Source organism: Branchiostoma belcheri, unplaced genomic scaffold (assembly GCF_001625305.1).
Source record: "Branchiostoma belcheri isolate BF01 breed outbred unplaced genomic scaffold, Haploidv18h27 scaffold55, whole genome shotgun sequence".
Taxonomy (NCBI): Eukaryota; Metazoa; Chordata; class Leptocardii; order Amphioxiformes; family Branchiostomatidae; genus Branchiostoma; species Branchiostoma belcheri.
In genome coordinates, this window is record NW_017804187.1 from 2,011,548 (window position 1) to 2,026,219 (window position 14,672).

Sequence of the window (14,672 nt, forward strand, 5' to 3'; positions counted from 1 at the left end):
ACATGCGAATCCAGACTTGTAACGTGGCCATGAACGGGAAGTTGATCGTATTCGGCATGCGCGATTCCTCGTCACTGGTGACGCTGCAACTCAAATCACGAGACGTGGATCAAGCACCACCTATCGAGATGGAGGGGAATGACATTTTCGGGGAAGCTCCGACAAGCTCCTCCGAAGAGGAGAGTGAAGAAGAGGAAGACGAGTGAGTGCACCTTAAGAAACACTGTGCAAAGAAAGTCTGGAGCAATGAAGGCTGGATGTTTGTTTAGAGTTGAAACTATTGATCGAACACAAATAAGTTCTCTCACCTAGAGCTTTCGACCAGTCACTCTGGTCTTCCTCAGTAGACTGACCCAGTGAGGCTTGTCACGTGGCTTCTTTGAAGTGTGACGTCAACACTGGGTCAAAGGTATCTGGTAGACGATGTCGGCTCCCGTCGCGGTTAAGTGAAGGGTGATGGGCCCTGAAACATGTAACAACCAACACAGATGAATCGAACTTTCATGATAGTAAAGCTGGATGCTGTTAATTCTTACTGCAACATGCAGTATATCTGCCCCATTCCTCCATTGCAATGTAACACAAAGGCACACTATAGCGAGGCTGACCAACCTACCCATATGATATGTATTATTTGTTCTGTTATATTGAATTCCATCAAATATTAGATTATAGTATACATGTTACCGAATCAAGTGCAATTGTACAGGTTGTCGTTTTGATCCCAAGTTGTCAAAGACAAATAATAGAGATGTATCGTTAGCATACTAAAGATATGTTGCAGAAGCTGCTATTCTTCTTACGACGAAAATAGGAATTTAAGATATTTAGATAAACAATCTTTTGTGAACAGAAGATGAGCAGCAGACGTTTATTTTTGTATCTACGTACGTCTTCTGATGGAATTGTTACCGAATTTAATAAATTACGTACGTCAAGGCTTTGTTGTAATGTTTGTGAATGACTTGGAGTTTTCACTGCAGTTGTTAGGAACGGTAGAACGACATTTAAATAATCCCCAAGGTTCTCAGTGAAAAAAAAATAAACCGAAATTGCCCATGAACTTGTACCCGATTGAAAATATGTGGTAGAAAGTTGCTACTGATCTTGTAGCTTTCTCCACTAAGGTCACCATTCTTTCTGTGTACAATAATATCTGTTCAAGAATTGGTACAAGAACGAGCTCAAAAGTGACAAGTTCTGTACAATGCATCATAGTATGAACGTTTGTTTTCCAAGTCGACGTCCAATTTGATATAGTCCTCACAAAACCACAGTATTATCAATTCACATGTGTTCACAATCCGTGATGCAGTAAAATACTCAAGATAAGTTCAAGGATTTTTATATCACATTCTCCAAAAGTTATCTGTCCGTTGACGTAATCACTCATGTCATAATCATCACAAGAGGAAGTACGGTTATCTTTCAATCTAACCTCAGGTTAGCCTTGGCGCCTGCAACATGCCTAGGCATCTCTATTTATTATTCGCTCAGAAAGCTTTGCGTGACTGTAGAAGGTCGGTGGTTGTTACAAGGACAGGAGATAGGATATGTGTGAAAAGTTGTTTCAACAGTACAGATGTTACAGTTTCTTGTGGCAAAACAGAGGAGAGGTAACAGTAGCTAGCAATAGTTGTAGCAATTACAGTAACCATTCAGGGTTAGGAACGGTGAGAGGTAGCTGTACATAGCAGTAGTTGTGGAAATTACTGTGGCCATTCAACGCCAAAAACCGTGACTGTAACAGCAGTTGTAGCAGTTACTCTGACCATTCAGCGTCAGAGACCCGTGTAGCAATAGCTAATTTGTAGCAATAGTTGTAGCAGCAGTTGTAGCAGTCACTGTGACCATTCAGCGCCAGAGACCCGTGTAGCAATAGCTGGCTTGTAGCAGTATTTGTAGCAGTCAGAGGCACGCCGCACCAGATCTAGACAGGATGGACCCAGGCGATGTTTGGGACGTTCTTCTGGTGGTGTTTCTGGTGATGTTTGTCTGGTATTACGTCCGGGAAACCTGGATAAGCGGTCATGGTGGGAAAACCCCTCCAGGTAAGACGTAAAGACTTGTCACTAATTTCTCATTTTGAACACACAGGTGATAATGATAGAGCTAAAGACATGGATATAATGGAGGCAAGATAACGAGCACGAGAACTCAACAAAGCTACTAAGTAAGCCTTTTCACTCCGCATACATGACTAACTCGTCATATTTTCATATTTACCAGCTTGCCATACAACTTTTGTGTTACGTTATTCGTAAAGAATGTTCAGTTTTATGTAGTTTATATGTTGTATGTCTGTTACTCCAGGAAGATTAGCTGTCTATTTGTACGTATATGTCTGCTAATGGAGTTAATAAAGCACCTAAAGCACTGTAACCGTACGGAAGACTTCATTTGAGTTACGCTCCTTGATTGATTGATTGATTCATTGATTGATTGGTTGGTTGGTTGGTTGGTTGGTTGGTCGGTCGGTCGGTCGGTCGGTCGGTCGGTCGGTCGGTCGATCGATCGATCGATCGATTGATTGATTGATTGATATTACCTGCTATGTGCACCACTAGGTCCCCCGTACATCCCTGTCCTGACACCTATATGGACGCTGTGGATATTTCTGCGTGACGGGATCTGGGCGTGCACCGCCGCGTACTCCGCTAAGTACGGGGACTTCGTGAGGGTTTGGCTCGGGACCGAGCAGACTTTCATCGTCAGCAGGTGAGATGTTAGTTCCTGAAACGAAATGGTGGAAAGCATTGTGTTTGGGCTGTGCCTACCTGTCTGTCTGTGTATCTGTCTCTCTTTGTTGAGTGTATATGGGTGGTTACATGTGTGTCTGTGTACGCCGCAAAGTACGAGGACTTCGTGCGGGTCTGGCTCGGGACCGAGCAGAGTGTGTGTGTGTGTGTTTGTGTGTGTGTGTGTGTGTGTGTGTGTGTGTGTGTGTGTGTGTATGTGAGTGTGTACTTGTGTGTGTGTGTGTGTGTACTTGTGTGTGTGTGTGTACTTGTGTGTGTGTGTGCGTGTGTATATAATATGTGTGTGCCTGTGTGTGTGCGTGCCGCTGTGTGCATGTGTGTGAGAGAGTGGGTTTGAGTGGGTGTGGTTTGTACGTGTGTGCTTGTGTGCTGCATCGATCTATTTCATTATCTCCGGTTGCTACTTTTAAACCCATGTAAATAAATGACTTGTTGTGTTTTTCTAACTCATCCCCAGTCCATCAGCTGCTGCGCATGTCCTGAAGTCCAGTAACTACCGATCTCGGTTCGGCGACCCTTCTGGGCTTGCGCAGATCGGCATGCAGAGGTCAGGGGTCATCTTCAACAACGACGTGCGCAGCTGGAAATCCTTCAGATTCTTCTTCGTCAAAGGTAAAAAAAATAGTGAAAAACTATAAAGGTAACATTTGCAAAGCAAATGCATAATGTTTACCTTCGCCTATGGTCTACTCTGTTAATTCTTACTCAAACACAATCTAGTATATGGTGGCAGGTGTCTAAATCCCTCCTGCTATGAAATTGCAACATGATGTAACCCAACACCAGTTACCATAGTGAGAGACGACAACAAATCAGGTCATTGGCCAGTTCAGAGGTCAGTGTTTGAAGAAGAAGAAGAGGAAGAGGAAATGTAGCAAAAACAATATGTTTTCCTTTAGTAAACATAAAAAGGATCAAATAGATGGCAGTTGTCTTGTGAGATACACCAAGAATGCATATGGTTGAGAATCGCGAAGACACTTGCCAAGTTGAGTAAAGTCAACATAAGGTTCCCAAAAAATGAATGTATTTTAATTATTCTACCAAGGAGGTAGGAATGCCAATTAAATGAAGACGTTGCAGAAAATTATGTCTTTTGTTGTTGCTTATTTTTATCATGTATTGTTTTTGATTGCAACAGGGATTGCAACAGGCAAGCGGTCATAATTTGGCACCACTAAGTTTTATAGATAGCCTCAGCAGTATCCTGCTATGGAGGTTTAGAATCGAACGTGCATTTCATATCCCTCTCTACGTCCTTCGATAACCTCAAGGCCCACTTCTTCATTTCTCAAGGTTAAGATGGCGTGTATACGACCGATGGAGACTTGTGACGCGCCAGCTGTGACCTTTGTGAAGGTCACACGTTTTGACAACACAGGGATAAAACTTGCATTTATCATAGCCATGATATAAAGTCCTGCCTACGTACACAGGCCAGGTACTGGCCCCTTGATATAAAGTGACGTACCAAATATCTTATAACACGTCACAGTAACTAGATAGAGGGCATTCTTATGATAACCGTGCATGTATCCAGAAAATCCAACGTTACGGTCATGCCCGTAGCCAGGATTTTGAATGGGGGGGGAGTCTTCCCACTGCTTGAGGGGACCTCGAGTGCCGAAGGCGCGAGGTTCCTAGGGGGGTCCGGGGGCATGCTCCCCCGGAAAATTTTGAAAAATGAACCTTCTAAAATGGCATTTCGTGCATTTTTGAGAGGATTTCCAAGGAAATCTTGAGATAACTTTTTATTCAATGACAAAGGGAGCAGTTTTTCTATGATTCCAGTCCATGTTTTCAAGAAAAATCTTGGACCTTTACATAAAAAGTGGACCAAAAAGTGGACCTTTACATAAAAAGTGGACCTTTGAGCCTTGTGGGGGGGTTCACCGTCATGCCCTGGCTACGGGCATGGCGGTGATTGGTTCTGTGACTGCAAGGTTATACGGGCAAAACCACTTCCTTGGTTACAGCCTGTTTGAAAATGCTGTGAAATAAAATCGTGCGATGACCTAGGATGTATATAACAGGGGATTAAGTGTGAATTGATTTTCAGCTCCCACGTGTTACACGTTGATGTATGACCCTCATCCACGCGTTAAGGTTATTGTGCGGAGACAATACAAACATTCAAGACTATCAGTTCTTGATGATGATCGATGAAACGAACTGTTGTACTCTTAAGCTTGCCAAAATCTTATTGCCTTGTCACTTGTCATCGTCAGTGTTCAAACATTTGCTGTTAGAAGTTCCATACAGACTCAACACCATGATACAGTTATTTATTGCACAGGCACAATGATTTACTTACCATGCCAAGGTTTCTGTAGTGCGTCTGTTCAAGGGAACTATGGCAGGCTCTTTAGTGTGATCGAGGTGTGGCTCTCCTCAAACTCGGGACCTCGCACCATGTAAAGTCCTATCCGAGGGACATCACTGACCGAAGTTAAGTGAAGTGAGGAAAATCGTGTAACAAGTGTCTTTCCCAAAGATACAACATCGGGGCATGTCAGGGTCCCAATGGTGACCAAACTTGTATCTGGCTGTTGACAACCAAATGTGTAAAATTCATACCTTTCCTACTAACCTGGTCAAACTATTCACGGCCGTATCACATGCCCTTTGGCAGCACTCTACAAGGAAGTCCTTGACAGAGCGGCCGGTGTGTCCGCCATTGCTACCAGACGACAACTGGCCAACATCCGGGACATGGCTTCAAGTAACCCGGATGGAGCTGTCGACGTCGTGACGCTCATGCGCAGAATCACGCTGGAAATCGGAAACCGCCTTTTTCTGGGGGTCAACATAGAAAATGGTAGCGTAGATATCTTGTAGTAGATTTACATTTGTGCAAATCAGTTTATATAAACTTTGATAGTTTGAACATAGTGCACTATAAATAAAGCATTGTAAAGGTGTAAGTAAAGTCACAAACCTGTTAGTTGTATAGCTGTAGCAAAACTATCTCTCTGCCAAAAATCTCTATGCCAAAGTGTATCAACATCAGAGGCTTTCCCTTATATTGCTACATTTGCTGTACTAGCTACACGCATGTAACGCTTTGTACGGAACAACTGCTACAACGATTTGCTACTTTGCCATTTGCTGCGCTTTAGATCTGGAGGTTGTGGACACAATCAACGGTTATTTCGCTGCTTGGGAGTTCTTCATGATACGGCCCACAGCGCTGCAGTTGGTACAACCCAGTCTGTACAGGAAACACAAGAAAGCAGTGTAAGAGTTTTCTCCTTGTGCAAGGCTGTTGCCATCAAACTGCGTGTAACGTATTGGAAGGGTAACAAGCCTGAAAGATAGAATTACTAGCCTCTACCAGGCTTCGGGAGGCAGCCGGAAAGAGTAGAAATCGGCCAAATAGAGGGATAGCATGCCAAGGGAGTTTGTCCGTTGAGAGAACAGTTCAATTCGGGTGCGGGTCTCTCAACGGACAAACTCCCTTGGCATGCTATCCCTCTATTTGGCCGATTTCTAGTCATTCCAGCCGCCTCCAGAAGGCTGGTAGAGGCTATAGAATTACATTAAAATCTATGTCGTGAAGATGGTAAGGGATGCAACGTATTTTATCATCAATTTGTCTTAATTGATTCAAATTTTGACTTTTGATCAAATACGAGAAAATATATCTCACCTGTACGACTTCCCAGCCGAATCTTAAACCCTCTTCATGTATACTGACCCACTAACTTGCATCCCGTGACTATCTCTTCAGGAAAGCTTTGCAGGACGTAGTAGGGAAGTTGGTGGATAAGAAGAGGGCCTGCATGGAGGGGAATGAGGCCGAGGAAGAATTCAGCATCCCCAAAGGCGAACATGACTTCGCCGCTGCGCTCATCCAGGCACAGGTAATCACGTGCTCATCGCGTGCTCTTCATATGCTCATCACATGATCGTCACATACTCATCACGTGATTGTCACGTGTTCTTTACGTGATCGTCACGTGTTCATCACGTGCTCATCACGTGACTGTCACGTGTTCATCACGTGATCGTCACGTGCTCATCATGTGTTTTAAGTATCAAATACCTGGACTGAATAACTTTAGTAGCGATTAAAAACACAAAATTCAACCGCGAGGTAGGTTTAATAGTTTTTCTGATACGTTCCATACTGCACCCGTCACTTATGCTAAATGTTTCCCTCTACAGGAGAATGGTCAGTTGTCGGCGTCCTGTGTCCGGCAGAGCGTGACAGAGATGCTGGTGGCCGGACCGGACACCATGTCTGTCAACATCTACTTCATCCTGTCACATCTCACACTGTTCCCGTCACTTATGCTAACTATGATGTTTCGTCTACAGGAGAATGGTCAGTTGTCGGCCTGCTGTGTCCGGCAGAGCGTGACAGAGATGCTAGTGGCCGGACCGGACACCATGTCTGTCAACATCTACTTCATCCTGTCACATCTCACACTGTACCCGTCACTTATGCTAACTATGATGTTTCGTCTACAGGAGAATGGTCAGTTGTCGGCCTGCTGTGTCCGGCAGAGCGTGACAGAGATGCTAGTGGCCGGACCGGACACCATGTCTGTCAACATCTACTTCATCCTGTCACATCTCACACTGTACCCGTCACTTATGCTAACTATGATGTTTCGTCTACAGGAGAATGGTCAGTTGTCGGCCTGCTGTGTCCGGCAGAGCGTGACAGAGATGCTAGTGGCCGGACCGGACACCATGTCTGTCAACATCTACTTCATACTGCTGCACATCGCCGAGCACGGTCTGGAGGACGGGATACTCAGGGAAATCAGGGAGGTCGTCGGTACGTAGAAGCAAAGTATCGCAGACCTGTAATGTCATCACTGGCGTTTATGGGCGCCGCCATGTTGGATTGTGACGTCATGCCGGCGCCATCTTGTTTCCTGTTGGATTAAATTTTCCACTGAGAAGAGTGTATAAAAATTATGCTTTTGCAGATGCTGCACCCTAGTTCTTCGTTTGACTGATATTTAAAAAACCTATATATCAACAAAAGTTAAAGAGTTAAGTAACTAGTACTCAACGTACACTGTCAGTGGCAAAGTGAGGTCTGTTCCCATTGCACAAAAAGTGAACTAGAAAACCTAAATGACTCATAATTTCCATCCAGGAGACCGAGATCCTACTAGAGAGGACCTCAACAAGATGGCGTTCCTCGATCACGTGATCAACGAGAGCATGCGCACGAGGCCGGTGGTGACGTTCGTCATGCGCCGGGCCGAGGAGGAAGATCACGTGGACGGTTACGTCATACCGAAGGGGTCAAATGTCATCGTTAACCTAGTGGCCGTGCACCAGGATCCGCGGAACTTTCCCCAGCCGGAGAAATTCGACCCGGATCACTTCAAAGAAAAGGTTAGAAAACTGTTAGACTGGCAATGAAAACATACATTGCCATGGTGACGGTGGGTACTGTTAGGGTTATCATTTGCATGACACTGCCATGATTTTATGATTTTGAGGAAGCCTTGGTACCCTACCTTCCTGTATAGTGAACGAGCCCCGGGGTGACAGAAAGTAGGGCACCGGGGGCAGACAGGTTTTCCCAAGGGTTTCCAGGAATGTGGGCATGTCAACAAACAGAGCTGGGAGACATTCCTTTGGACATTCCATGCCTGTGGACAAAATTCCTGTACAATTCCTAGAATTCTTGCAAACTGTACACAATGCTGTACCATTAGGCTCCTCCCTGAGACGTCGCCAACCTGTTTGCCTTCACACGGTCTATCCTAACAAACGACTTGTCAGAGCCTGTGGAAAAACAATGGGTTTTCCTTCAAATTTGTAATTTTATCAGGAATCAAGGAAGAATAGGTCAGATGCTGATATTTTATCTAATGGATTTCAAATAAAACATCATAAAACATCAAACATGATTCAACATGATAATCTTAATACTGAGAATGTTTGTTACAGGTGCCTTCTACCCAGTTCATGCCGTTTGGCCTAGGCCTGCGCTCCTGTGTAGGGCGGACCATCGCACCTGTCCAGATGAAGGTTTGTTTGTTTGTTTGTTTGTTTGTTTCAAAAACCTCCAATTAGTGACAATACAACCACTACTCTTCCTGGAGTCCCCTTACATATATTTAAAATACAAACATCATAACAACTATTTACATTTGCCATCTAATAACAATACAGATAAATGTACTAATTACTGAAACACATTCACATATATGGTCAGACAGGAGTCTAAATCCCTCCTGCTATAAAATTGCAACATGATGTAACCCAACACTAGTTACCATGGTAACAGACACAACATTGGTCCAGGTCATTGAGGTCACTCTTTAGAGAAGAAGAAGAAACTGAGCAAAAACAATATGTTTTCCTTCGGTAAATATAAGAATAGAATAAACGTCATTAAAGTAATCTCTGCAAATTTAACATCAATCAATACCTACATTAAACAATATTACAGGTCGTCATCATCACCCTACTGCGCATGTACCAACTGCGCCCGTCACGTGACCACCAGAGCCTCGATGTGAGCCGGAATCTGTCCGAACATCCGACTGAACCTGGGTACATGTTTCTGTACCCGAGGGTGGAAACAAACAGCTGAGCGCTTGAAGGCAGCCAAAATATTGGAGTATCGCCCATTGATGCATTGTGCGTGCAGCACCAAGGACAGAAACCAGTTATCATCATCATTCCATATTTGAAGCGTTTGAAATAGCCCAAAAAGCTATAGGGGTGTCTCTTTCTTTTTTGGGTACTCCTAATAGAGATAGAACCAGCCTACGGTATAAAACAAACAAATGAGCGCTTTTAAAGGCAGCCAAAATATGGGAGATCGTCCATTGGGGCATTGTGCGTTCAGCACCAAGGACAAGCACCAGTTACTGATATACTAGTATCGTATGGAAGTTAAAGGCGTCCAATGCAATTTCAGGGCTTAAAAACTGAATGTTCAAGTTTTGTTTTGTCACTTTTATGTAGTGTCATCATTGGTGAAAATACCTTTTATTAACGTATGGACATAGACAAGACCTGCGTGTATATAAATTGGACATACAGTTGTTTATTCGGAAAACAATTGATGCTAGATCTATCAAGACATAGGAGCTGTGTAGTAATGGATCGACACGTCAACAATTAACAAACTAAAGGTATTCTTACACAACCGAAAAGTTACTGTCAAAGCAGTGCCCTGTTGTATTACTACTAGTCGCCAGGAGGCACTTTTGTAAACATTTGTTATGAATTGATATACATTGTTCGAGGATGTTTGAGACAATGGTATTTATATTTTTATCCATGTAGGGCACACGTAGCATTTAAGACATTTTTAATTAGCAGTTAACACTCTGCCAGTATTTGACAACTACAAATAGTAGCACAAAACTGGTGAAGTTTAAACTATACAGTACAATTGCACGTATCCCACTGACTGTCTATGTATAATCTATTTATCACCAGTACTCTTTCTAAGCAGTTATCACTACTGATATCGCGAGCATTTCTATACATTTTGTATCGTTATTCCTGCCGTAGTTCCATATTTAATTGCATTTATTCCTACATACATGTGAGGTTTTGGTTCGGTTCTACGGGTGTGTCTGCTAGGTTTTACTTCATTGATTGCTCTATTAATTGTTCTATTGATTGATTGATTGATTGATTGATTGATTGATTGATTGATTGATTGATTGATTGATTGATTGATTATTTCACTATGACTAACTCTCATAAATACATACACTACTAGTATCTCATGCCTAATAGTAGTCTATACAATTTACTATCATAATGATTATACACATATGTGCATTTTTGGATATACCCAATAAAAGGCCCATACTAGAGATCTCTATCAACTTTATGTGTTACTATCCATTTCCCCTTAAGAAGGCCTAGTGGAGGCTAATATTCATAACCCCTTAGGAAGGCCTGGTAGATGCTATGTGCTACTATCCATAACCCCCTTAGGAAGGCCTGGTGAAGGCTATGTGCTACTATCCATAACCCCTTAGGAAGGCCTGGTGGAGGCTATGTGCTACTATCCAAAACCCCTTATGCTACTATCCATTGCCCCTTAAGAAGGCCTAGTGGATGCTACTATTCATGAGCCGTTAGGAAGGCCTGGTGGAGGCTATGTGCTACTACTAGTGTTCATGAGGCGTTAAGAAGGCCTGGTGGAGGCTAGCATACAGCCATAAGAAAGTCCTATAGAGGTTAGGGTTACGTTCGTACCAACACACAAGTTACGCTCGTATCCACACACAGATCACGGCTACAATGAAGCCTATGGTGGTACTAAGAGTCGCGGGTTTGATTCCCGTTGCGGTGTTACAGCCGTCCCCGAAGCACCAGGAGTAGCAGTGACGGGCGGAATCTTTGTTGACGCAATACGACGACTTGGCCTCCTTCGCACAGCCTCGATCAACGGCGTGGGGGATGCCTAGGTGTGTGCGGGGAGGGACGAGATAGACTTTAAAAAATGCGGAAACACACACAAAACACACAGACAGGAAAGAAAAACAAAGCCATACACACGCACATTCACATACACACACAGACACACTCGCACACAGACACACTCACACACAGATAGATACACACACACACAGAGAGAGAGAGAGAGAGAGAGAGAGAGAGAAAGAAAACCAAAGTCATGCACACACAATCACACACACANTCAATCAATACCTACATTAAACAATATTACAGGTCGTCATCATCACCCTACTGCGCATGTACCAACTGCGCCCGTCACGTGACCACCAGAGCCTCGATGTGAGCCGGAACCTGTCCGAGCATCCGACTGAGCCTGGGTACATGTTTCTGTACCCAAGGGTGGAAAACAGCTGAGCTGTTTTAAAGGCAGCCAAAAATATGGAGTATCGCCCATTGATGCATTGTGCGTGCAGCACCAAGGACAGAAACCAGTTATCATCATCATTCCATATTTGACGCGTTTGAAATAGCCCAAAAAGCTATAGGGGTGTCTCTTTCTTTTTTGGGTACTCCTAATAGAGATAGAACCAGCCTACGGTATAAAACAAACAAATGAGCGCTTTTAAAGGCAGCCAAAATATAGGAGATCGTCCATTGATGTATTGTGCGTTCAGCACCAAGGACAAGCACCAGTTACTGATATACTAGTATCGTATGGAAGTTAAAGGCGTCCAATGCAATTTCAGGGCTTCAAAACTGAATGTTCAAGTTTTGTTTTGTCACTTTTATGTAGTGTCATCATTGGTGAAAATACCTTTTATTAACGTATGGACATAGACAAGACCTGCGTGTATATAAATTGGACATACAGTTGTTTATTCGGAAAACAATTGATGCTAGATCTATCAAGACATAGGAGCTGTGTAGTAATGGATCGACACGTCAACAATTAACAAACTAAAGGTATTCTTACACAACCGAAAAGTTACTGTCAAAGCAGTGCCCTGTTGTATTACTACTAGTCGCCAGGAGGCACTTTTGTAAACATTTGTTATGAATTGATATACATTGTTCGAGGATGTTTGAGACAATGGTATTTATATTTTTATCCATGTAGGGCACACGTAGCATTTAAGACATTTTTAATTAGCAGTTAACACTCTGCCAGTATTTGACAACTACAAATAGTAGCACAAAAACTGGTGAAGTTTAAACTATACAGTACAATTGCACGTATCCCACTGACTGTCTATGTATAATCTATTTATCACCAGTACTCTTTCTAAGCAGTTATCACTACTGATATCGCGAGCATTTCTATACATTTTGTATCGTTATTCCTGCCGTAGTTCCATATTTAATTGCATTTATTCCTACATACATGTGAGGTTTTGGTTCGGTTCTACGGGTGTGTCTGCTAGGTTTTACTTCATTGATTGCTCTATTAATTGTTCTATTGATTGATTGATTGATTGATTGATGTATTGATTGATTGATTGATTGATTGATTGATTGATTCACTATGACTAACTCTCATTACACTACACTACTAGTATCTCATGCCTAATAGTAGTCTATACAATTTACTATCATAATGATTATACACATATGTGCATTTTTTGATATACCCAATAAAAGGCCCATACTAGAGATCTCTATCAACTTTATGTGTTACTATCCATTTCCCCTTAACGAAGGCCTAGTGGAGGCTAATATTCATAACCCCTTAGGAAGGCCTGGTAGAGCTATGTGCTACTATCCATAACCCCTTAGGAAGGCCTGGTGAAGGCTATGTGCTACTATCCATAACCCCTTAGGAAGGCCTGGTGGAGGCTATGTGCTACTATCCAAAACCCCTTATGCTACTATCCATTGCCCCTTAAGAAGGCCTAGTGGATGCTACTATTCATGAGCCGTTAGGAAGGCCTGGTGGAGGCTATGTGCTACTACTAGTGTTCATGAGGCGTTAAGAAGGCCTGGTGGAGGCTAGCATACAGCCATAAGAAAGTCCTATAGAGGTTAGGGTTACGTTCGTACCAACACACAAGTTACGCTCGTATCCACACACAGATCACGGCTACAATGAAGCCTATGGTGGTACTAAGAGTCGCGGGTTTGATTCCCGTTGCGGTGTTACAGCCGTCCCCGAAGCACCAGGAGTAGCAGTGACGGGCGGAATCTTTGTTGACGCAATACGACGACTTGGCCTCCTTCGCACAGCCTCGATCAACGGCGTGGGGGATGCCTAGGTGTGTGCGGGGAGGGACGAGATAGACTTTAAAAAATGCGGAAACACACACAAACACACAGACAGGAAAGAAAAACAAAGCCATACACACGCACATTCACATACACACACAGACACACTCGCACACAGACACACTCACACACAGATAGATACACACACACACAGAGAGAGAGAGAGAGAGAGAGAGAGAGAGAAAGAAAACCAAAGTCATGCACACACAATCACACACACATACACACTCACACACAGACACACACATACACTCACACACTCACTCTCTCTCTTACACAGAGAGAGAGAGAGAGAGAGAGAGAGAGAGACAGACAGCCACACACGTACCCAAACACAGCCCCCTACACACACACACATGGGCTGCTGTTGAGCATTTCGATCTGAATCCAAGAATAGACGGTTGTAAGTACAGTACTTACTAGAGTCGCTGGGTGTGCTCTGCAGGATGTAACAGAAGTTATATCCGTCCGGGCAGTCCTGCATGCCCAGGAGCGCGTAGTTATAGTGGCAGGGCGTGGAGTGTTTAATCTCCGGACCGCCCAGCCCAACACACGTGTAGCACTTTACAGCCTCGCCTGTGGAGAAAAACAAAAGATGTCAGACTTCCTGCTACTCTCCAAGCAGAGGTTTGGGCTTCGTTGTAGTTTTGTTGTAGTTTTGACGGACGCGTGTTTTCGGGCGTTTTATTCCCAATTCAATGCCCTCAGTTTGCGACGATTGTACGGTGATCGTATGAAGATCGTACGGTGGTCGTATGATGATCGTATGGTGATCGTATGACGATCGTATGGGGATCGTATGAAGATCGTACGGTGATCGTATGAGGATCGTATGGGGATCGTATGAAGATCGTATGGGGATCTTACGACAATCGTACGGTGATCGTATGACGATCGTACTGTGATCGTATGAAGATCGTACGGTGATCGTATGACGATCGTATGGTGATCGTACGAAGATCGCACGACGTAAGTAATCATGCCCTAACGTATACGTTACCTGGTACGACCACAATAGCGAGCAGAATCAACACGGCGCCAACAACCATGACTGAAGCCCTGCCCAGAGATGTCATCTCGCCTGTCCTGTTAGAGTCCTGTATCTGCCGCCGTCAACGCTGGGAGGGGTCCTTAGCATCTACCTAGAGAGAAGCAACAAGATACAAGACTGGCAGTGAAAACATATATTGCCATGGCGACGGTGGTCGCCAAAAAATGACCAAAGCCAACATACACCGTGACTTGGTAAAA

At 43.7% G+C, this 14,672-nt stretch overlaps 2 protein-coding genes across 2 annotated transcripts; one reads left to right on the forward strand and one right to left on the reverse strand.

Annotated features, from left to right (window-relative positions):
* Positions 1-1,939: 1,939 nt before the first annotated feature.
* Positions 1,940-10,956, forward strand: LOC109481437 (aromatase-like). The gene is made up of 10 exons (XM_019784014.1): positions 1,940-2,051; positions 2,568-2,718; positions 3,217-3,371; positions 5,392-5,577; positions 5,879-5,996; positions 6,490-6,622; positions 7,386-7,545; positions 7,873-8,117; positions 8,679-8,759; positions 9,184-10,956. Exons 1-10 carry the CDS (start codon positions 1,940-1,942, stop codon positions 9,325-9,327), a joined length of 1,485 nt encoding a protein of 494 aa, XP_019639573.1. The 3' UTR covers positions 9,328-10,956.
* A 1,960-nt stretch (positions 10,957-12,916) lies between these two features.
* Positions 12,917-14,402, reverse strand: LOC109481326. The gene is made up of 3 exons (XM_019783859.1): positions 14,300-14,402; positions 13,842-13,997; positions 12,917-13,407 (listed from the first exon to the last, which is right to left on the reverse strand). Exons 1-3 carry the CDS (start codon positions 14,400-14,402, stop codon positions 13,211-13,213), a joined length of 456 nt encoding a protein of 151 aa, XP_019639418.1. The 3' UTR covers positions 12,917-13,210.
* Positions 14,403-14,672: the final 270 nt, after the last annotated feature.